This window comes from Hyla sarda, chromosome 5 (assembly GCF_029499605.1).
Source record: "Hyla sarda isolate aHylSar1 chromosome 5, aHylSar1.hap1, whole genome shotgun sequence".
In the NCBI taxonomy this organism is placed as follows: domain Eukaryota; kingdom Metazoa; phylum Chordata; class Amphibia; order Anura; family Hylidae; genus Hyla; species Hyla sarda.
In genome coordinates this window covers 254,363,074-254,385,267 of record NC_079193.1, presented here as the reverse complement: position 1 = coordinate 254,385,267, position 22,194 = coordinate 254,363,074, and the positions used below count along the sequence as shown (strand labels likewise).

Below are 22,194 nucleotides of genomic sequence, written 5' to 3'. Positions count from 1 at the left end.
TTGACAAAAATAATGGTGAAGAGACGGACAATATAATTTAACATTGAAGTTGATGGGAAACGGATGTTAAAGGAGTAGTCCAGTCCTGAAAAACTTCTCCCTTATCCTAAGGATAGGGGATAAGTTTGAGATCATGGGATGGGGGGGGGGGGGGGGGGGGGGGGTGGGTTGTTTGAAACTTATCGCGATCTCCTGTGCAGGGGCCCCCTGGGAAGGGGGTGTGCTGATCACCGCGCGAATAGGCGGCTGACACGCACCCCTCAATACAACTGTAGGGCAGTGCCGGAGCTCTGGCAGTCTCCGGGTCTTCCATAGTGTTGTATTAGGGGGGCGTGTCAGTCACCGCTTCATGCGATGGTCCGCACACCCCCTTCCCGCTTGCCGTACAGTAGTTTGCTGAGGCCCCAGCGGTAAGACCCCCCTCCCCCCCCCCCCCCCCCCCCCCCCCCCGGTGTTCTGAAACTTATCCTCTACACTTAGAAATTGCTGAGAGGTTGGTGCCTTCAGTTCACAGTATTCTGACTATTTAAAAGGATATCCATTGATTTATCTTTCTAAACTTCTCACCTAGCTCTGGATTATCCAGACTTCCATTAGTTAAGAATAGTCAGACACCCAGATAGATGTGATCATAACCAATTCATTCAGTTCAGCAAATATGATGGGTAGATTGAATTGCATTACAATACACATAGCTCCAAAAGTTCTATAGAATTAAACACAAAGTTTTGTTACGTAGTAACTGAACATTGATGATATATAACGTGGAAATCTACTTCTTTGTCTCCTGTAATGAATTGTTACATTGTGCAACTTGGGTTTTGTTTGAGTTTCCCTTTTATGTGAGAATCTAGCAAAAGGGAATGTCTGACACATAACAGGGACATGTTAGAAGATTACATCAGTGGAGTCTATGAGCTTGTATCATTGTCAGTATCCTAGATTATAGAGTGACTGGGCCCATTCAGCATTCCTTTATAATTTCCATCACTGGAAAGCTCTGACACAACATTCTTAGCAAAGGGCCATTCAGATCAACAGAGCTTTACTTGCATTGTTGTGTCATAGATCGACAGTATCTGCATAGAGAGCTCTTTTGTTCTGGAATTCACTGGTGGTCCAAGGAACTGACCTCCCTCAAGTTGACTGAAGTTGTTGGGCAATCTACGTGTAGTGTATGAAGTCCTCTCCTATCACTGGGGCAGAAACTACTGATCCCATACTTGGCATATGCTGCTTGTTTTTACAATCTACAGAGCTGTGAGCAAAGTCTTTTATGACTCTTCCTTCACATCTCTGTCCAGTTTGTATTGCATCACATTCTATAGTGCTCAGTGCTTTAAAGGGTTACTCTGCTAACCAGCATCTGGAACATTGAGTTCCGAACTCTGTGTTTGGGCTTCTGTGTTCACGCCCGCCCCCTTGTGAAATCACACCCCGTCATGTGATGTCAAATCCCGCCCCCTCATGTGACGTCACATCCCGAACCCTCAATGCAAGTCTATGGGAGGGGGCGTGACGGCCGTCACGCCCCCTCCCATAGACTTGTGTTGAGGGGGTGGGATGTGACGTCACATGACGGGGCGTGACTTCACGAGGAGGCGGGCGTGAACACGGAAGCCCGCACACAGCGTTTGGAACTCAATGGTCCGGGTGCTGGGGAGCGGAGTAACCCTTTAAGACTGGTCTGGGCCTCTACTTGTAGAAGTATATTGTTCATATACCAGATGTTCCGTGAATCTGACACATGTGCAGAAAGCAGCACTCTGCTGATTGGTAAAGCTGGGTTCATATTACGTCAAGCAGTGTCTGTCAGACATAGATCGTGAGGAGTTCCTGAGGTATATATTTGATATATACCAATAATAGATGCCACGGCATTTATCATCATGTGTAGGGTCCTATGTAAAAAATGTAAAGATTAAATGTATATTGTATCCAGCTGAATGTATTGAAGGGTTGCAGTATTCCATCCAGCAGACCCTGACATACTTTTGTCCTCCGTCAGATAAACGGGGGTCTGTTGGTCAGTTTAATGCATGTGACGGGATCTGCCTCAGTGCAGATAGAGTTAAGTAAACCATGTGTTAGAACAGTTTTGGCAGTAGACATCTACAAAGACCTTTGTTGTCAGAGGCTTTAGCTCTCTGTGACCTTACACAGATTCAGCTCTGGAATGAAACAAGGAAACTGTAACCTACATTCTTCTTCCAGTACAAAAAAAAACCCAAAGAAAACCAATCGGAGTCACTTGTGAATAAATAATGTGTCTGAGCGACAACACGTTTATTTAAAACCTATATGAAAACGTATATACTAGAGTATAAGCCGACCCGAATATAAGCTGAGGCCCCTAATTTCACCCCCAAAAACCCAGGAAAAGTTATTGACTCGACTATAAGCCTAGGGTGGGAAAAACATCACCCCCCCCCCCTGTCATCATCCAGACCCCCGTCATTAACACCCCCGTCATTAACACCCCCGTCATTAACACCCCCGTCATTAACACCCCCGTCATTAACACCCCGTCATTAACACCCCCGTCATTAACACCCCCGTCATTAACACCCCCGTCATTAACACCCCCGTCATTAACACCCCCGTCATTAACACCCCCGTCATTAACACCCCCGTCATTAACACCCCCGTCATTAACACCCCCGTCATTAACACCCCGTCATTAACACCCCCGTCATTAACACCCCCGTCATTAACACCCCCGTCATTAACACCCCCGTCATTAACACCCCCGTCATTAACACCCCCGTCATTAACACCCCCGTCATTAACACCCCCGTCATTAACACCCCCGTCATTAACACCCCCGTCATTAACACCCCCGTCATTAACACCCCCGTCATTAACACCCCCGTCATCAACTCCCCCCCCCCCCCCCCCTTCATCATCACCTCCTGTCAATCCCTTCTCAGTGGTCTTCAACCTGCGGACCTCCAGATGTTGCAAAACTACAACTCCCAGCATGCCCGGGCATGCTGGGAGTTGTAGTTTTGAAACATCTGGAGGTCCGCAGGTTGAAGACCACTGCGGCCTTCGTCATCATCCAGACCCCCCTTTAGTTTTCTACTCACGTCCCCTCGGTGGGAAGGAAGGGTGAGCTGGTCCGGGCCATCGTTGCCGCAGGGACCGTCCGGTGGGGAGGGTTAGTCGTTCCGGGCTGTCCATCTTCACCGGGAGGCCCTCTTCTCCGCTCCGGGCTGGCCCCGGACTAGTGATGTTGCCTTGACAATGACTCACAGGGACGTTCATCCGCAGGGACGTCACGGTCTGCTGCGCACGGACGTCCCTGTGCGTCGTCGTCAAGGCAACGTCACTAGTCTAGGGCCGGCCCAGAGCGGAGAAGAGGGCCTCCCGGTGAAGATGACTGTCCAGGCATGCTGGGAGTTGTAGTTTTGCAACATCTGGAGGTCTGCAGGTTGGTGACCACTGAGAAGGGATTGACAGGCGGAGAGTTCACTCGAGTATAAGCCGAGGGGGGCGTTTTCAGCACGAAAAATCGTGCTGAAAAACTCAGCTTGTACTCGAGTATATACGGTACATACGATATAAGAAGTGAATTGCGAGAGTAATACAGCATCAATAAGGTGATATCTGGACTCCCAGACGAAGGTGACGTACCGAAACGTGCGTTGGAGTGGTGCTATCCCGGCGCCTGCTACTACTTGTCCTTTTGTTACCCACCATTAGGTCTGTATCCAGCGTGGTTAGCTTATATGCACTTGTCACTTTTTGACTTATTTGGCACTTTACTCTCACTTTGAGTGTTTTAAGTTGTATGTGTTATACCTCACCCTTTAGTGCAATTGTGTGCCATTATACTTCATTTTCGTTCTAATTTGCTGCTATAGCTTGTGACCTATTTATGTGCTTCTTACTGATAAATTGTATGCTGGGCCGGTGATATCACCTTATTGATGCTGTGTTCCTCTTGCAATTCACTTCCTATATTGTATGTAAATGTTTTCATATATGTTTAATAAACTTGTCTTCGCTCAGAAGCATTGTTTATTCACAAGTGACTCTGTTTTTTTTGTTTTTTTTGTACACATATTCATGGAGTTGACATATTGATGCCCATATACATATAGGGGATACACTTGTAGAATACTAGAGCATATTCTTTCCCGTTTTCTCTGTCTGCTGTTTTTGTATATTCTTCTGCCAGTGTAAAGCATTACCACTATTAGAGATGAGCGAACTTACAGTAAATTCGATTCGTCACAAACTTCCCGGCTCGGCAGTTGATGACTTTTCCTGCATAAATTAGTTCAGCTTTCAGGTGCTCCGGTGGTCTGGAAAAGGTGAATACAGTCCTAGGAGACTCTTTCCTAGGAATGTATCCACCTTTGCCAGACCACCGGAGCACCTGAAGGCTGAACTAATTTACGCAGGAAAAGTCATCAACTGCCGAGCCGAGAAGTTCGTGACGATTCGAATTTACTGTAAGTTCGCTCATCTCTAACCACTATTAATACACTACTAAGTGCCAGAGAATATACATAGGCATAATGTATTCAAATTGTTTTCTGATGTGTACATCTTAATAATCATAGAACTTATTTTCTTTGGCTTCAACATTGCGATAATCCTCTGGTATTCCTCCTGTAAATGTATGCATATATTGACAACTGGGTGTTAACTTGGCCTTTGTCATAGGGGTGTGTCCCTACGTAGTCTGATTCTCTTTGCTCTGATTGGATAGTGTGACAGTACAGCCCTGATTTGTAAAAGTGTGACAGAAAAACTGGAGAGATTTTGCCCAGAACAACCAATCACAGCTCAGCTTTCACTTTACCAGAGCTGGTTAAGATAGGAAAGCTGAGCTGTGATTGGTTGTTATGGGCAAAATCTTGCCAGTTTTTCTGTCACACTTTTAGAAATCAGGGCCGTACTTGATAAATCAAGGCAAGTGTGTACAAACCTGCCCACAACTGTTAACACCGATTGTAAGTTTAGTCATAATAGAATAACATATGAAAGGCAAAAAGCAGAGCTATAAGAAAAGAGTTTGTTATATTGTTATATTATGGGGATCACAAGTACTTACTAAAACTGACTTGTCAGGAGGGCTAACCCATGGTCTCTTAGGTCCTGCACACATGGCCAGTGATCTGGAACACAGGATGCAACAAGCTGGATCTATTGCATCCGACATCCCATACGGTGCCCCATAGACATAATTATTATTATTATTAGTAATAATAATATTATACAGTGGTCCCTCAAGTTACAATATTAATTGGTTCTGGGACGACCATTGTATGTTGAAACCATTGTATGTTGAGACCAGAACTCTATGGAAACCTGGTAATTGGTTCTAAAGGCACCAAAATGTCATCCAAAAATAGGAAAAAGTGAGGATGAAAGAAAAATACGCAGATAACTAATTTAATATAGATAAAGCAAATCCTTACATATAAAAGTAAGAAAGATCTGCTGGGAGCTGTAATCACTGTCTGTCAGTGTTTCCCAAGCAGGGGGCCTACAGCTGTTGTAAAACTACAACTCTCAGCATGCCCGGACAGCCAAAGGCTGTCCGGGCATGCTGGGAGTTGTAGTTTTGCAACAGCTGGGGGCTCCCTGCTTGGGAAACACTGGTCTATGTAGAGGACAGGAGCTTCTTCGGGGTCCTGTACAGTAAACGCAATGTCCTAAAAAAAAGTAACATGGAGCCGCCCTCGCCTGGTGTCCAAAGGAGCAGCTAACCCTGGTACAGGTAAAGTGTACAGAACATGTAATACCTCCCTGTACTGTAGGGGGCGCTACCAGACATCAGTCAGTGCATGCACTTCAGTAATACAGGGTTTTTACCAGTGAAATGCCCATTCTGATTGGTCAGTTCTTCCAGCCATTGACACGTTTCACAGATCTGGACTGTCTGTAACATAGTATGTTGAGTCTGGTTTCAACTTAAAATGGTCCAGAAAAAGATTATTGTATGTTGAGGGATCATTGTGTGTGTGTATATATAATTATTTTTTTTGATCCCCATAGGGAAACAATGAGGCTGGCATGATGGCAATATGTTGCTTTACACATTGATATCTGTACAGCACAGGCTATGGATATGCATTTGTATACAGTAAAGTGCTGGCAGGTTTAGTATTTAGTTTACTGAACTCTCAAGTTCTAAAAGTGTGTGACCTCTTCAGTAGCAATGTTTCTATGAAATCCGCCACCCCACAATAGCAAACAAATAATTGTTATTTTACTGTCTTACACTGAAAGTATTGACATTACTTGATCTTAATCCTGTTAGTGGAAAAGGAAGTGATAGCTTGGAGCTACTTTTGACGACTAGTCGCTCTCCAAGCCTTGTGCTTCAGTCATCTGTCCTCATGTAGTCTGTGACCTGCTTTGCTCTCTTGTTTGCTATCATTTCCTAATAGAGTCTGGCAGTATATTGTAGTATTTCTTCATACCGACTCTCTTTCTAGTCAACGATTGTTCAGGGCAATGTGTGTAAATCCAGACTAGGATTGCTGTGTATTAAGTCCTGCGTTTATTATAGCTTTGTTCTTTAGAGGTTTTGTTTGCAGTGTCATGTAAGTTCGTTAGACTTTTCCACTCCCGATCTTCTGTTATGATGTGAAGGCAGTCAGTGGCAAAACTAGGCCAAAGGGAAACCTTTTAGAAACTTACCAGGGTTGACTTTGTCCTGACTTTGCTTCTGTATATTTGCAGGTAATAGTGATATACATGGCAAAATATGCACCCCCCATTTTAACAGAGAAATTGAAGTTAAAAAAATAAAATGTTAAATAAATGACTTGGACTAAATGCCACATCATCTCCCCCCCCCCCCCCCCCAACTTTGTTTTCTTCTGCACCTCAGTTTGATCCCGTGCCCTCCAGTGCCACACGATTCCTTCCCTTTTATCAGTCCCTATGCCACATTTACCCCTCTCATCGCCACCCACCATATCTCATCATCCCCCCCATGTCTCATCACTTCCCCTGTCACAGATCACCACTAGCCATACAGACATTAAGCATTTAGTGCCTCCCCCCACCCTGTCTCATCATGTTCCTCCTATGGCATCCAGTGGTCTTCAACCTGCAGACCTCCAGATGTTGCAAAACTACAACTCCCAGCATGCCCGGACAGCCGATGGATTGCCATAGAATGAGATTTGCCATAGAATGAGATGCTCCGCCTCCATCACATCCTATTGGCTCACACTTGTCACGTGACATATTTAACCGTCACGCATCGACGCGCACAGCAGTCTCAGTTTGGCTATCACAGGGAGAGGATCTCCTCTCCCTGTGATAGCTGAAGCTGCACGGAGCTCTCATGGCCTCTGTGGCCCGACTTTTACTGTTTTATTGTCACCTACCAGCGCACTCTATCGCCAGCGCTATCGGGATGCCTATGCCCGATAACGCTGTCATCTGCTTGCCTCCCGCCAGCGCCATCGGTCGACAGTGCTATCGGGATCCCTATGCCCGATAGCGCTGTCAACCGATTGCCTCCCCGCCCGCAGCTCTACTCCCCGTCCCCTGCTAACTCTCAGGGAACGGGGAACAGAAAGTAGTGCAGCGAGCGCAGCTAAAGTAGTACTGCGCATGCGCAGCACTACGCAAATAGCATAGGTAGGTAGATTAGTGTAGGTTGTAATTTAGCATAATTTAGGCACCACAAGTTTAGGACAACAACTCCCAGCATGCCCAGACAGCTAAACGCTGCCCAGGCATGCTGGAAGTTGTAGTTTAGCTTAGATTAGACAGCGAAGGGACTACAACTCCCAGCATACCCAGACAGCTGAAGGCTGCCCGGGTATGCTGAGAGTTGTAGTTTAGCTTAGATTAGACAGCAATGGGACCACAACTCCCAGCATGCCCAGACATGTATGCTGAGAGTTGTAGTGCACTGAAGGGATTACAACTCCTAGCATGCCCAGACAGCTGAAAGCTGCCCGGGCATGCTGGGAGTTGTAGTGCAGTGAAGTCACCACAACTCCCAGCATGCCCAGGCATGCTGGGAGTTGTAGTTTTACACAGCTATACACAGTTTTACACAGTTTATCTGCCTGTAAAACTGAGTTAGCTACACTACACCCGTGTACAACTACGCCAACTATGCTAGAACTGGACTAACACTACACTACACTAACTACTCTAAGACTACGCTGCGCTCGCTACTCTAAGACTACGCTAACAATACGCTATGCTAAATACGCTAAAACTGTGCTAATGCTACACCACACTAAATACATTAAAACTGTGCTAAAACTAAGCTACGCTAAAACTGCGCTAACACTACTCTACACTAAATACACTAAACTGCACTAACACTAAGCTACTCTACGCTAAAACTGGGCTAACACTACACTACGCTAAATACGCTAAAACTGCGCTAACACTAAGCTATGCTAAATACACTAAAACTGCGCTAACACTAAGCTACGCTAAATACGCTAAAACTACACTAGCACTAAGCTACGCTACAACTACGCTATGCTAAATAAGCTACAACTGCGCTAACACTATGCTACGCTAAAAACTGTAAAACTGCGCTAACACTATGCTACGCTAAAAACTGTAAAACTGCGCTAACACTAAACTAAAGCTACGCTAACTATGCTAAAATCGCGCTAACACTACGCTAACTACTTTATACCTGTGTAAAACTACAACTCCCAGCATGCCTGGGCAGCCTTTAGCTGTCTGGGCATGCTGGGAGTTGTGGTGACTTCACTGCACTACAACTCCCAGCATGCCTGGGCAGCTTTCAGCTGTCTGGGCATGCTAGGAGTTGTGGTCCCTTCACTGCACTACAGCTCTCTGCATACCCGGGCAGCCTTCAGCTGTCTGAGCATGCTGGGAGTTGTGGTCCCTTTGCTGTCTAATCTATGCTAAACTACAACTTCCAGCATGCCTGGGCAGCGTTTAGCTGTCTGGGCATGCTGGGAGTTGTAGTCCTAAACTACAACTCCCATGCTGGGAGTTGTGGTGCCTAAACTATTCTAAATTACAACCTACACTAATCTACCTACCTACGCTATTTGCGTAGTGCTGCGCATACGCAGTACTACTTTAGCTGCGCTCGCTGCGCTACTTTCTGTTCCCCGTTCCCTGATAGTTAGCAGGGGACGGGGAGTAGAGCAGCGGGCGGGGAGGCAAGCGGTTGACAGCGCTATCGGGCATAGGGATCCCGATAGCGCTGTCGACCGATGGCGCTGGCGGGAGGCAAGCAGATGACAGCGCTATCGGGCATAGGCAGCCGTTGGCTGTCCAGGCGTGCTGGGAGTTGTAGTTCTCCAACATCTGGAGGTCCGCAGGTTGAAGACCACTGTATGCTATTCTTCCCCTCCCTCATCATTCCCCCTTTTCCATGCTTTTCATAGTTTTTTATTTTCCTTACCTGGCTTCGCTTCGGCTGTCTTGCGGGCTGCGGTCAGTGAAGCAGATGAGTGACGTCCTCTCCTGGCTCCTCTGCGCCGCATCAGGGATGCCGCTTTTCGGCGGCGACTACAGGAAATGAAAAATGACGTCACTAATGCCGCGCAGAGAAGCTGGGAGAGGACGTCACTCATCTGCTTCACTGACCGCAGCCCGCAAGACCCCCGCCTGACCTGACCTGCCGAAGCGCAGCCAGGTAAGAAAAAAAAAAAAAAAAAAAACTATAAAAAGCAGGGAAAAGGGGGAATGATGAAGAGGGGGGGGGGGGGGGGGAGAGAGGTAAGAAAAATTTTAAGTAAAACTGTCACTTGTTTTCTCCCACACTATCCACAGGTACTGGTGGATAGTGCGGGAGACGCTGAATAAAAGGTAGGGCAGATCCAGACAAGGTAGGGCTCATTTTAATCAGCGTCTCACGCACTATCCACCAGTACCTGTGGATAGTGCGGGAAAAAACATGTGACCGTTTTCCAGAGTGGGGAGGAGACGCCACCGGTCACTGATTTAAAGTGGCCGCGGCCGTGCTGCTAATACTTAACAAGCAGCCGCTGCTGCGGCCGCTTTAAATCAGTGACCAGAAGATTTATTGGCATATAACACGCAGGCAGGCCTTTTGCCTTAAATTTAAGTTCTAAAAGTGCGTGTTATACACCGATAAATACGGTACCTTTTAATTTTTGATGCTTGTTTCTGATACTTATAAAGTAGATTGGGCACTGACAACAGAATAAATGCTTTTATCCACTATCGACAAGAAATGGACGTAGAGTAGAGTCTTCCTGCTGCCTGCTCCTATTTATGCCTTGCACATGCCGATAATACAGAGCGGCATCATGCTCAGAGTATTGTCTAATCTATGAGACCTATGAATGGAGGGTTAATCACAAAAGTTACAATAACCACCTAGGTGGTCACAAATACCCTAATTTTCCCATCTAGCCTAAATAGAAACCAAAATAATTTTATTTAAATGTTACACACAGATTAAAATAAGCTGATGTGTACCCTGTGTATAAATGTATATCACACTATCATTGAGGAATGGCCACGCTAGTGTTATGACACTTCTTTCAGGACATATCTGCAGAATGTCCCTCTTGTATCAGGGATTTCGCAACACCCAATTATTAAAACATCCTACACAGGCCCTCCCCCTCCCCACACCTTTCAATGTTTTGCCACTACTGTGGCTTTGTCAAGAGGCAACAGGCTAGATAGTCCGTTGCCTCTTGACAAAGCCACAGTAGTGGTGAAACTACTAAGGCATTTATTGTAACCACAGTGTTGTCTGACACCATAGATGAGGGCGTGTACCTTTTCCTGAATTGTTAATTTGATGTGTTCTGTGATCTATTTTAGTTTGTATGTGTAATTCTCTGTCTAGTACTTGGCCAAGTGATCATCACCATTTAAAAGTGAATGTAATGAAGCATTAGGGCTATATAGTTCAGTAAAAATACAACAATAGATTGGCCTACACGCAGCTAAGTAGCTGTGTCGTCTTTCTGGTCATGTACTTCATGAAGTTGTGTTTTGTGTCTTTCAGCTGAACTGGAGTTTGTGCAGATCATCATCATAATCGTGGTTATAACTGTGATGGTTGTTGTGATCGTCTGCCTTCTGAATCATTATAAGCTCTCAACGTGGTCCTTCATTAACCGACAAAGCCAAAGCAGAAGACAGGAAGAAGTGCTTCAGCCGGTGAGTCCTGTCGAATTATGTGCTGCTCTACTGTACAACACATGAACTATACATGTGAAAAAAGTGCAATGTGTTTGGTGAATGCCAGTAGAATTCTGTAATGTTTGTAAGAGAAGTTATAATGCTATGGGGATGGTCTCTGGTGTTGGTCTAGGTCCTTAGTTCTAGTAAAGGGAATTCTTTAAGGGGTTATACAGGATTAGAAAAACAGAGCTGAATTCTTACAAAACCAGCACCATGTCTATCCCTAGGTTGTGCGTGGTATTGCAGCTCAGTTCCATTGACATGGGTTATTATGGGTTTGTCCAAGCTGAAGCCCAGGCATGGACAAAGTCCAGTAAGTGAGCATGGGCTAGCACTCCTCTGTGCTCTCTCCTGTCTGATAGGGCTCCTATGTGCTCTCACCTGTCTGATAGCGCTCCTCTGTGCTCTCACCTGTCTGATAGCACTCCTCTGTGCTCTCTCCTGTCTGATAGCACTCTTCTGTGCTCTCTCCTGTCTGATAGCACTCTTCTGTGCTCTCTCCTGTCTGATAGCACTCTTCTGTGCTCTCTCCTGTCTGATAGCACTCTTCTGTGCTCTCTCCTGTCTGATAGCACTCCTCTGTGCTCTCTCCTGTCTGATAGCACTCCTCTGTGCTCTCTCCTGTCTGATAGCACTCCTCTGTGATCCCTCCTGTCTGATAGGAGAGAGAGCACAGAGGAGTCCTCTCTGATAGGACTCCTCTGTGCTCTCTCCTGTCTGATAGGACTCCTCTGTGCTCTCTCCTGTCTGACAGCACTCATCTGTGCTCTCTCCTGTCTGATAGGACTCCTCTGTGCTCTCTCCTGTCTGATAGGACTCCTCTGTGCTCTCTCCTGTCTGATAGGACTCCTCTGTGCTCTCTCCTGTCTGATAGGACTCCTCTGTGCTCTCTCCTGTCTGACAGCACTCATCTGTGCTCTCTCCTGTCTGATAGGACTCCTCTGTGCTCTCTCCTGTCTGATAGGACTCCTCTGTGCTCTCTCCTGTCTGATAGGACTCCTCTGTGCTCTCTCCTGTCTGATAGGACTCCTCTGTGCTCTCTCCTGTCTGATAGGACTCCTCTGTGCTCTCTCCTGTCTGATAGGACTCCTCTGTGCTCTCTCCTGTCTGAAAGCACTCCTCTGTGCTCTCTCCTGTCTGACAGCACTCCTCTGTGCTCTCTCCTGTCTGATAGGACTCCTCTGTGCTCTCTCCTGTCTGAAAGCACTCCTCTGTGCTCTCTCCTGTCTGACAGCACTCCTCTGTGCTCTCTCTTGCCCATGCCCCCTTCATATATCTCTATGGGAGAGAAGATAGTCGGATAGGGGATATGTTTTTTGCATGAGACTACTCCTTTAAAGAATGATTCCTCTGAGAAGTATTTGGCTACTGACCTATAGAATCACTTGTAAATAAATAGATGATGCAGAACATAAAAGATCATAATGTGACCATAGTTTAATTTCTGTGCAAATTGAAAGATATTTAACTCCAGTTGTAATACACTTATCTCAGTAAAGGTGGGGTTTGTGCCTTGCCAGTTCCCACACTACCCTTCTGTGCTATATGGGGAATCTTGTAGTCTGGTGTAGCTGTATTATAGTAATGATTAAGAATGACTAGACCATCATGTTAGATGTATCCCTTGTGTATCCAGCAGGTAATGGCTACATTTATTGGTTTGCCTATTTTACTTCTAAATTAGTTAAAGGGGCATTCCCATCGCAAAGGTTATATTTAATCTTTTAGTTTATGTCAAATACATTTTTGCTAATAGTTAAAACTACCCTCCTTGAATCCTTTCAAAGATATAGGCTTTATCGCCTTCCCTTTTTTCTTTTTTTGTAGCTAAATGTTTATTTGTACCTTTCCTTACAAGTTGACGATGACTTACTATCCTGCTGTTCTAGATGGGGAAAGGATTTACAAACTATATTCACTGCTCAACAAATGGGCCTATGCATTTACTTTGCCCACTAAGGTCTCCCACAATGCCTCTCATTTGGAGGTGTCTAGAAAAACTACTCTATAGGTGGTACCTGACTCCTTTTCTCCTTCCCTTTTTGATAGCCTTTGGTCAAGTGGTCCCTATGCAGCAGTTAAATGTAAAGGGTTTTAATGAGAATCTCTGAAACATTTCCTCAGAGACCTCAGATTATTATAAAGAAAACTACTGCATAGTTCCTCTTCTCACTGACTGTCTTTATATGAATTTTTTTGTCAATAGTACAAAGGTTGAAAAAGAAAAGAGTTTTAGAATGCTGTAAGCGGTTTCATTACACTTGAGCTTCATAGATCAGTTTTACATGATGACAGCAGAAGCCATAAAGAACAGCTTTCTGTGCACTTGTAGAGCTGCTTCTGGCATTGAGGTCCCACTTTGCTTTTCGTGATGGAAGGCATGTGTCATATATGACCCAGACAGCTGACTGAACATCGCCCCTTTGCTCTCCAGGCTTTATGAAAGGCATAGCTGTAGGAGGCAGTCAGCTCCTATTAGGACAGGCAGTGGACAGGATTTTGTGGCGCCCTAGGGATGCCATTCTGGTGTAGTCCTTTGTACAGTGTGACTTCTGTGTCTGCTGTCTTACCAGCCATTTCAGGACAAGACCTATTAGTTTTCTCTATTGAATTGAAAGGGGAATGATAATGTATTTCTTAGAATTTTATATTATTTCTTTTACAACATTCCCAATACGTGTATTTATCACAGTGCAAATTTATTTACAAGTATTAAAGACAACTTGTTACTTTGGGCAGATCTACATTTTATTTATTTTTTAATATTTATTTAAGTTTTGCATTTTAATTAACACCACCAACAAGGTGGAACAAGGTAGATCATATACAACAGACGACGTAGGTCCCGAAGTCCGGCTCTAGCACATTGACAAAGATTCAGAGTATGTAAATATATGCTCCAGTAAAACAGAAGGGCACATCTGAGACCCACCATAGGAAGCCCAACACAGACAGAAGCAGACACACACACAATCCCTTTCCTGTAAAGAACCGCAGCACAGAATACATACTGGGATAGTCTAGTCGAGGGTCCGTCGACACATCCAGCAAAAGGCAGGTGGTCTATACCTTGTTAAAGTTTTTTTAGGGCACTTAAGACTCGCATATAGAACCTGGTATAACAGGACATATTTACTAACCAAAGTTAGCCAACTAGACATCGGGGGAGGCATGGTGTCCTTCCAGGTCATTACTACCACCTTACGGGCACAGAATAGCAGGAAGTAAAGTAGTAAGCGTCAATGCGAACCAGAGACCACCTCAATAATGACTCCCAGCAGGCGTACCACAGGGGTGAGTAAGAAAAGGAAGTCTAAATTATCAGCCATAAACCCCATCACCTCCCTCCAGAAGAGCAATGATGGGACACTCCCACACAGTATGCAAAAAGTACCGATTTCCTAAGAGCAACGGAAACGCAGATCAGACGTAGAAAAGCCAATGCGCTTCAGCTTAGCAGGGGTATAATACAACCTAAAAACTTATCTTGATTGGATCAGCATATCTCTACTACTAACTACAGTGGAATAAGAGCCTTCCACTGACTTGCAGACAAATCCGGGATTACAGCCACCCATTTATGAAAGGCTTGTGAAAAAATGCTAGGCCCAAATGTCTGGAGGAGAGCACAGGTCGGATTGAGGGGTTTAGAAAGATCCGTAGTGCCCAGGAGAATCTCCACATCAGAAAACACAGGAGTAAATGTCAGGGAGCCAAACTGCGCCTGAATCGCATGCCGAAGCTGAAAATACCTATAAAAGGCATTTCCAGGGATGCTATAATGTTCCTTCATGTCCGAGAAAGATAAGGAAATCTGATCCTCCCCAAGCAAGTAGATCACAAATTTGACTCCATGAGAACCCTAGAAACTTGCCACTCATGGACCACTGGACACTGCATGACTGGTATATGTCCCAGGAGGCAGGGGGACCCCTAGTGGCCAGTTTTTTTTACTGGCTTTTTCAGTATGAAATACTGAAAATTTTCTGATGAAGTCAATTGCAAAACATATTGTTTTTGCATGCTTTATAATATATCAAAAGTTATTGTCTGACCGTGCCCATTTAAGTAAGCTGGCGCCCTTAGTAGGTAATTTCATCCTGTAGGTAATTTCCCCAATATGTAATTTTCCTCAGTAGATGGCCTGCCTCTTGTAGTTTGCCCTCTCCAAGTAAGAGGGGCAAACTAGGTTAGGTAGCACCGCTCTGTAGAAAGTTTTCCCCATTTAAGTAGGACCCCCCCCCAGTAGAAAGTTTGCCCCTAAAGGTATTTTACCCCCCCCCTTTTTAGTTTGCCATTCCTTTAGATATGACCACCCTGAAGATAGTTTTCCCCCTGTATATAGGACCCCCCCCTGCAGTTAGCTTGCCCCATGTATTTAAGACCCTCTATCTGTGGGTAGCTTGCCCCCTTTATATAGGAGCCCACTGTAGGTAGTTTGTCCCCCCCCCCCTCCGTCACTGTAGATAGGATGCCCTTGAAAGTTAAAGGAAATCTGTCATCAGAATCTGTTACACAGGCTTGTAGTGTGGGTGATCCTGATTAAAACACTCCTTACCTGGTTAAAAATGGTTCAGCGGCTCTTCAGATATCTTTATTTTTAGTTTTCTGTTATTCCCTGGCTTGGGACTCAGTGGGAGGTGTTATCATCTGGGACTCGGCTATACGTCATTATAGCTGGGCGGAGCTGCCGCCCGGCTCATGAATATTCATGAACTTATCCTCGTAGTCTAACTCCTTTTTCTAGGTCTGGTGGGGAGGGCCGCGAGGATAAGTTCATGAATATTCATGAGCCGGGCGGCCGCTCCGCCCAGCTAGAATGACGTGTGGCCGAGTCCCAGATGATAACACCTCCCACTGAGTACCAAGCAAGGGAATAACAGAAAACTAAAAATAAAGATATCTGAAGAACCGCTGAACCATTTTTAACCAGGTAAGGAGCGTTTTAATCAGGATCACCCGCACTACAAGCCTGTGTAACAGGTTTAGTGCGGGTAATTCTGATGACAGATTTCCTTTAATAAAAAAAATAATAATTCTGCTCTGCTGCAGTCACCACTGACTTATCGGTGGGATGAAAATGGAGATCCAGTGGGATCTAAATGTTTGACATCATATCAAAAGTTTCTTTAAATGACACTAAAGCTTTAAGGCTTCACAGATTAGAGAGGAGAGGAAACATAGTGGTGATGTACATAACATATATTGTCAGTACAACTCTGCTTCCATGCGAATGAAATGGCAACTAAACTGAATCTGCTCTCACTGGTGTTTGGTAGGCACCCCTATAAAGTCTTTACCATACCGACTCTGAAGAATGCTTCTGGATTTGTAAAGTTTGGTTGGGTTATTTTCATAACCTTTTAGTTAAAAGTAAAACCGTGACCTCTCCCAACTGAAAAAATGTAAATCTCAAATACTGTCTAATAAAACAATAACGTTTAATGAAATAGATTTTGACGTGCGGCCACGTAAGTTTTGATTGCATCGGGTTTCACTATTGAGACTTGCTGCAATCCCTAGTTATTGGGAAGCAAGTGGCAACACACGTCTCACTCCCTGACTGTCAATCAAATCTAACCTTGACTCTGTACAAGTCTATACAGAAAAAGGTTGGGTCTGCCAGCCGGGGAGCCGAGGGTGGTTGCGCTTGCTTTCTGACTTATAACTCTCAGCAAGTCTCAAGAGTGAGACCCTGTGCCATAATAACTTTAGACCTGTGTATGCAACATGTGAAAAGTTTTTTCTAATGACAATAATCGGTCGGATTCTCAGTACTGAGCCCCTTCCAGTCGTTAGATATAACCGGATGAAGCACACAACTTAACATTCAGCCCATCTGATCCATTATAGTCTATGGAGCCTCTCTCCTGCATTTTGCACCTAATGTTAAAAGTGGTCCCTGATCTAAACTTTTGTCTGTGCAATGTATCTAAAGATGAATTTTATAGTCGCTTAAAGAGTTTGTAACTATAGACACACCACTGATGTATTTGAAGATTGTTCATATTTTTACATAAATGGAACCAAATAGGTTATCTGTCTAGGCAGTTTAGACCTGTACAGACAGTGCAGGCAGGTATTGTGGTATAGCAAAGCTATTACTATTAATCAGCTGCCAAACAGAAGGCATTGCCAAGTGGCTATCCCAGAATACACACCATCTCCAAGTTGGCACATGGTATCGAGTAATGTTTTTGAAAATATGACAAATACCCACTTGTTGCTAGCAAACCTGGTGTGTGATCGCCTGGAGACCAATATTCCCCTGGCAACAGCTTATTAAAATGAGTCAGAAGTGATAATGATGAAGGTAGATACGTTGCATTGACCTCATGGAGTTTTCTTCTAACATGTTTGGAGACTAAACTTGTGATTCAGTGGACGCTGGTAGCGTCTTATGTTCTCCTTTTATAGTAGTGAGGCACAGCAGACTGTATTATCATTTCATCTTTATAGCACTTATTGAAGGATTCTTGCCAAGGCTACATTTTGTGCCACTAGACGTATGAAAGCTTTTGAGTTATGATTTATTTTTTATTTTAAGATTAAAATTTCCATCTTTAACATAAAACACAATTCATAGTATTGCTATGTATCATATATTGACATTAAATGGGCACGGTCAGATGTAAAAACTTTTTTATATGTTGTACATCATGGCAAAACAATAGTTTTTCTAATATACTACTTTTAAAGAATTTCATATTTTATTAAAGAAAACTGCCTTTGAAAATCCCACCACTAGGGGGTCCCCATACCTCCTGGGATACTGATGAATCCCACAGCAGCATCAGCTTGTCCAAGGGTCATGGATACGAGATGGCTGATTGACAAGGCTGCAGGAGGAACACAGCCTGCAGCAACATTGCTGTAACACACAGTTTTACTAGTCATGTGCCTCCGGCTGTTGCAAAAGTACAACTCCAAGCATGCCTGGACAGCAAAACGATGTGTCTGGGCATGCTGGGAGTTGTAATTTAGCAAAAGCTTTAGGCAGCACTGCTGCAAGAAAAGAGTTATCCAAACATTGCACCACCGGTACGTCATGGGTCGGGTGAGGGCAACATGACGCGGGCCGGCGGTTGGGTCCATGTCATAACCGGCAAATCCCCGCTGCTATCAGCAGATGACATCTGCCGGTAATGACAGAGATGGGAGCTGGCATCGGAGCTGACTGCAGAACCAATAGAATAACGATAGAAAGTAAGATTTACTTATTGCCCCACAAAATTGCGCATTTACTTTATTTTATTTTGGCTTACATAGATTTTTTTATGGCTCCGTAATAGGGATTGACCGATTATCGGTTTGGCCGATCTTATCGGCCGATATTCACGATTTTGGACATTATCGGTATCGGCAATTACCAGCTGCCATATCAAAACATGATTTGGACTTCCGGTTCCGGCGCCATGCTGTGAGGACGTGGACTGGCTCGGCTCCTCTCCCGCTTCTAATATATACCCGAATTACCCGCAATAGCACCCAGTTTGGTCTGCCCGAACCTCCCCAAAGGCTGCCCTATCTTATATGGACCGTTTTGTGCTACACATGGGGATCCGGGACGATAAAGCCGCGAAGACCAGGCAATCCCGCAGTCGCAGCAGGCCTCCTAGCGCGGCCTCCTCTCCCACCTCTAGCCGCGCGGCTTCCCCGGATCCATCTCTCTCTGGCCCGATGGCGGAGGCTGACCTCCAAACACCAGAACACCGACTACGCTGCACTCGACAGATGCGATGGTGGACCGCATCGTGCCCAGAGTAAAGGAGACCCTGATGGCGACGCTACAATCTGCACTGCAGGAGCTGCAACAGTCGCTTTCGCATCATGGCACACGCTTAACTGCCGCGGAAGACCGGATCCAGGCAGTGGAAGATAGCGGGGCGCTCACTGATGGGAAGGTGGTGACACTGGAGGCGGAATGCCGCCGCCTCTGGGACAAGGTTGAAGATTTGGAGAATCGATCCAGACGGAACAATCTCCGAGTTGTGGGGGTGCCTGAATCTGTGCCGGCGTCGGAACTTTTACATCTCTGTGAGTACCTATTGCCTAAACACCTGGGCCTACCCCGACCATTCAAGGTAGAACGGGCACATAGAATGGGCCCTGATATGAGGGGGGAGCCGGAGAAGGGGGTGACCCCCGGGCCTAACCACAAGGTCCCGACCACGCCAAGTAATAGCCAGGTTCCTGGACTTTCAGGACAAAACAGCTGTTCTATGGGCATTCAGGAGGCGACAAGAGGACCTGGTGATAGGTGGGGCTAAACTGCTCATCTTTGGTGATTTCTCGGCCGAGGTCACTAGACGCCGCAAGTTACTGTCCCCAATCTGTACCGCTCTATACAAGAAAAATGTCCGCTTCGCCATGCTATACCCGGCGCAACTGCGTGTATTTTTTCCTGACGGCCAAATGGCAACTTACTTGACACCTGATGATGCCTCTGCCGGCCTGACTGACATATTGGGGCATTCCCCGACACGAGGGGGGGGCGCTCCTCCGGGCTCTCCACCGCGGCAGTCCCGGGGTGCATCTGTTGGTGACCAGAGTGCCCTTAATCCATCTGCATCCCCGTTCGGACCGAACTGCGCTGCCACGGATGATGGGAGTCTCCTGCCGAGGGATCAGCGTCTCCATTTTCTTCCCTACCTGGACCTGCTAATGAGATGGGCACAAGTTCCCAGGTGAGACCCTTCGTTGATTTTGCCGCTGGATGGAAGACTATATGAGCACAGGATTGCATCTTGCCTGATCGGACTTGAGGCGCTACTATTATGTACTGTTTACTGGTTCATGTCCTCCACATGTTATGTTGTAGGGGTGGAGGGAGGGTTAGGGGACACCGCTGTTCGGCATGCATAGGGGGGGAGGGGGGACAACATAGGTTACAAGAGGATAGATGTTTATATGTAAAAAAAAAAACACATTATAACAAAAAAGGGGTTAAAATACAAATAACAAAAAATAATTTTATACTACGTTAAAAAACAAGTCTTCCATGGGAAGGGGAGGGGAGGTGGGGGTAAGGTACCCTTAGCTCTGTTCTTTGCACTCTGAAACTGAGGTTCTGCCGCTACTCAGTTCCAACAATGCTACTTTCTGATACTCAAACTATGTGAACAATTTCATGGAATATAAAGGGGTTGAGGTCTTCCCAGAAGCGTAGCTGCGTTTTGCGTCACCTCAAAAAGTTCTCCCTGGACTTAGTTCTCTTGCAAGAGACACACCTGGAGAGGGAGGATTTTTTCAGGATGCGCAAATGGTGGGTGGGCCGGGTAGAGGGGTCTCCGGCAGTAGATAGGAAAGCGGGGGTGCTATTTCTTTTTCACAAAACATTTTCCTGTGACGTACTCTCTGTGAAGAATGATGTGGAGGGGCGACGCTGTACAGTAGAGCTGAGGGTAGCAACAGAGGAATATGTGATAACTATGGTCCTAACGATTCGAACTCTCTTTTCTTCTCTGACTTAGCTGGTGATGTGGCGAGTTATTCAGTCCCTGGTCAAATGGTGATGGGCGACTTTAAAACGGTTTTACATCGCGACGAGGACAGGCGTAGAAACAGACCGACTCAGCCGGTTCCGAGAAGGCGTGACGACGTTCTGGGTAGGTGGGCGACTGACTTGGGCCTGACGGACACCTGGCGATCCCAGAATCCTGATGGTAGGGAATACACCCATTATTCACACCCTCACGATTCTTGGTCAAGGATCGACTATGGACGGAATACCATGCCCTCAATGCTGGAACCCCCAATTGTTTTGGCATGCGGCAAAGGCGGTCCTCCGAGGGAGGATCCTTAGCTATTCAAAGTCTCTTAAAAAGAAAATTGCCAGCCTGTTGTCGGACCTGGGCAGCACCCTCCGGACATCGTACAGCGCGTTTTTAACTAATCCTTCACCGAACACGAAACAGGCATGGATGACGGCTAATATGTGTGTTTCCCATTGACATCCATGTTAAAAAAAAACGTATGCGGTTGCAGTACGTTTTTTAAACCGGAGACAAAATCGTGGTTAACCACGGTTTTGACTCCGGTTTAAAAACCGTACTGCAACTGCATACGTTTTTTTTTAACATTGACGTCAATGGGAAACGCACATATATACGGTTCCATACGGGAAAAACGTATACGTTTTTACTTTGTGCATGTGCATTTGAATCCTAAAGTCCCCACCCAAGACCCTTTCCCATTAAAAATGGACAACATTTTCAAAAACGTATGGGTTTTTTTTCTATAAAAACTGACATAACTGTATGCACTTTTAAAAACAGTATACTGTTTAAAAACGCATACGGTTTACTTTTTTCCATACTGTTCCATCCGTTTTTTTGCCATACGGTTTTCTTTAGAAAAACGGATTGAAAACAGTATGGCCAAACATAGTGTGAACCCAGCCTCAGGCGGGGTACGATCTCTGGCTGGAAAAGAGAGAGAACTTGAAACGGTCACATTTCGAGGCCTCACTATTCCGATTCGGGAACAAACCGGGGAGACTCTTGGCCAGATACGCGAAAGGGGCACGACCTACTACTAACATCACTAGCCTCAGGGATGGGACAGGGACGCCCAGAAGGGATCCTAAAGCAATCAAATCTTGCAGTCTTACTACAAACAATTATATTCCCATACCCCCGGGTCTACTCTCGAACTGGGGATGTGGCTGTCCCAGGGATCTCTCCAAACCTTGACTGCCGAGAAGTTGACTATGCTAGGGGAAAACATTACCGGTGAGGAGTTGGTGGTAGCTATCAAGGGGTTGAATTCAAATAAGGCACCGGGTCCGGACGGTTTGTTCGGCGACTTTTTTTTAAATCCTAGCACCCGAGATATCTCCTCATTTATTGGCCTTGTATAACTCTTACTTAGGGGGTGCTCCAATCCCGGCTAACTCTAATACGGCATATATTAAAGTTTTTCCCAAACCGGGGAAAGACGGGGGGGGGGGGGGGGGGGGGTACCAGAGGGCTACAGACCAATATCCCTGCTCAATTTAGATGTTAAATTAATGTCCAAAATCCTGGCCGACAGACTGGCAGTTGT

At 45.6% G+C, this 22,194-nt stretch overlaps 1 protein-coding gene across 7 annotated transcripts in view; it reads left to right on the top strand.

Annotated features, from left to right (window-relative positions):
• Window positions 1-22,194, top strand: part of LDLRAD4 (low density lipoprotein receptor class A domain containing 4) — a 257,251-nt gene that overhangs the window by 216,212 nt on the left and 18,845 nt on the right. For all 7 annotated transcript variants that reach the window (XM_056521505.1, XM_056521503.1, XM_056521508.1 and 4 more), the window contains one exon: window positions 10,970-11,124. In XM_056521505.1, coding sequence (XP_056377480.1) covers window positions 10,970-11,124 — 155 coding nt within the window. The remainder of the gene's footprint in view (window positions 1-10,969; window positions 11,125-22,194) is intronic.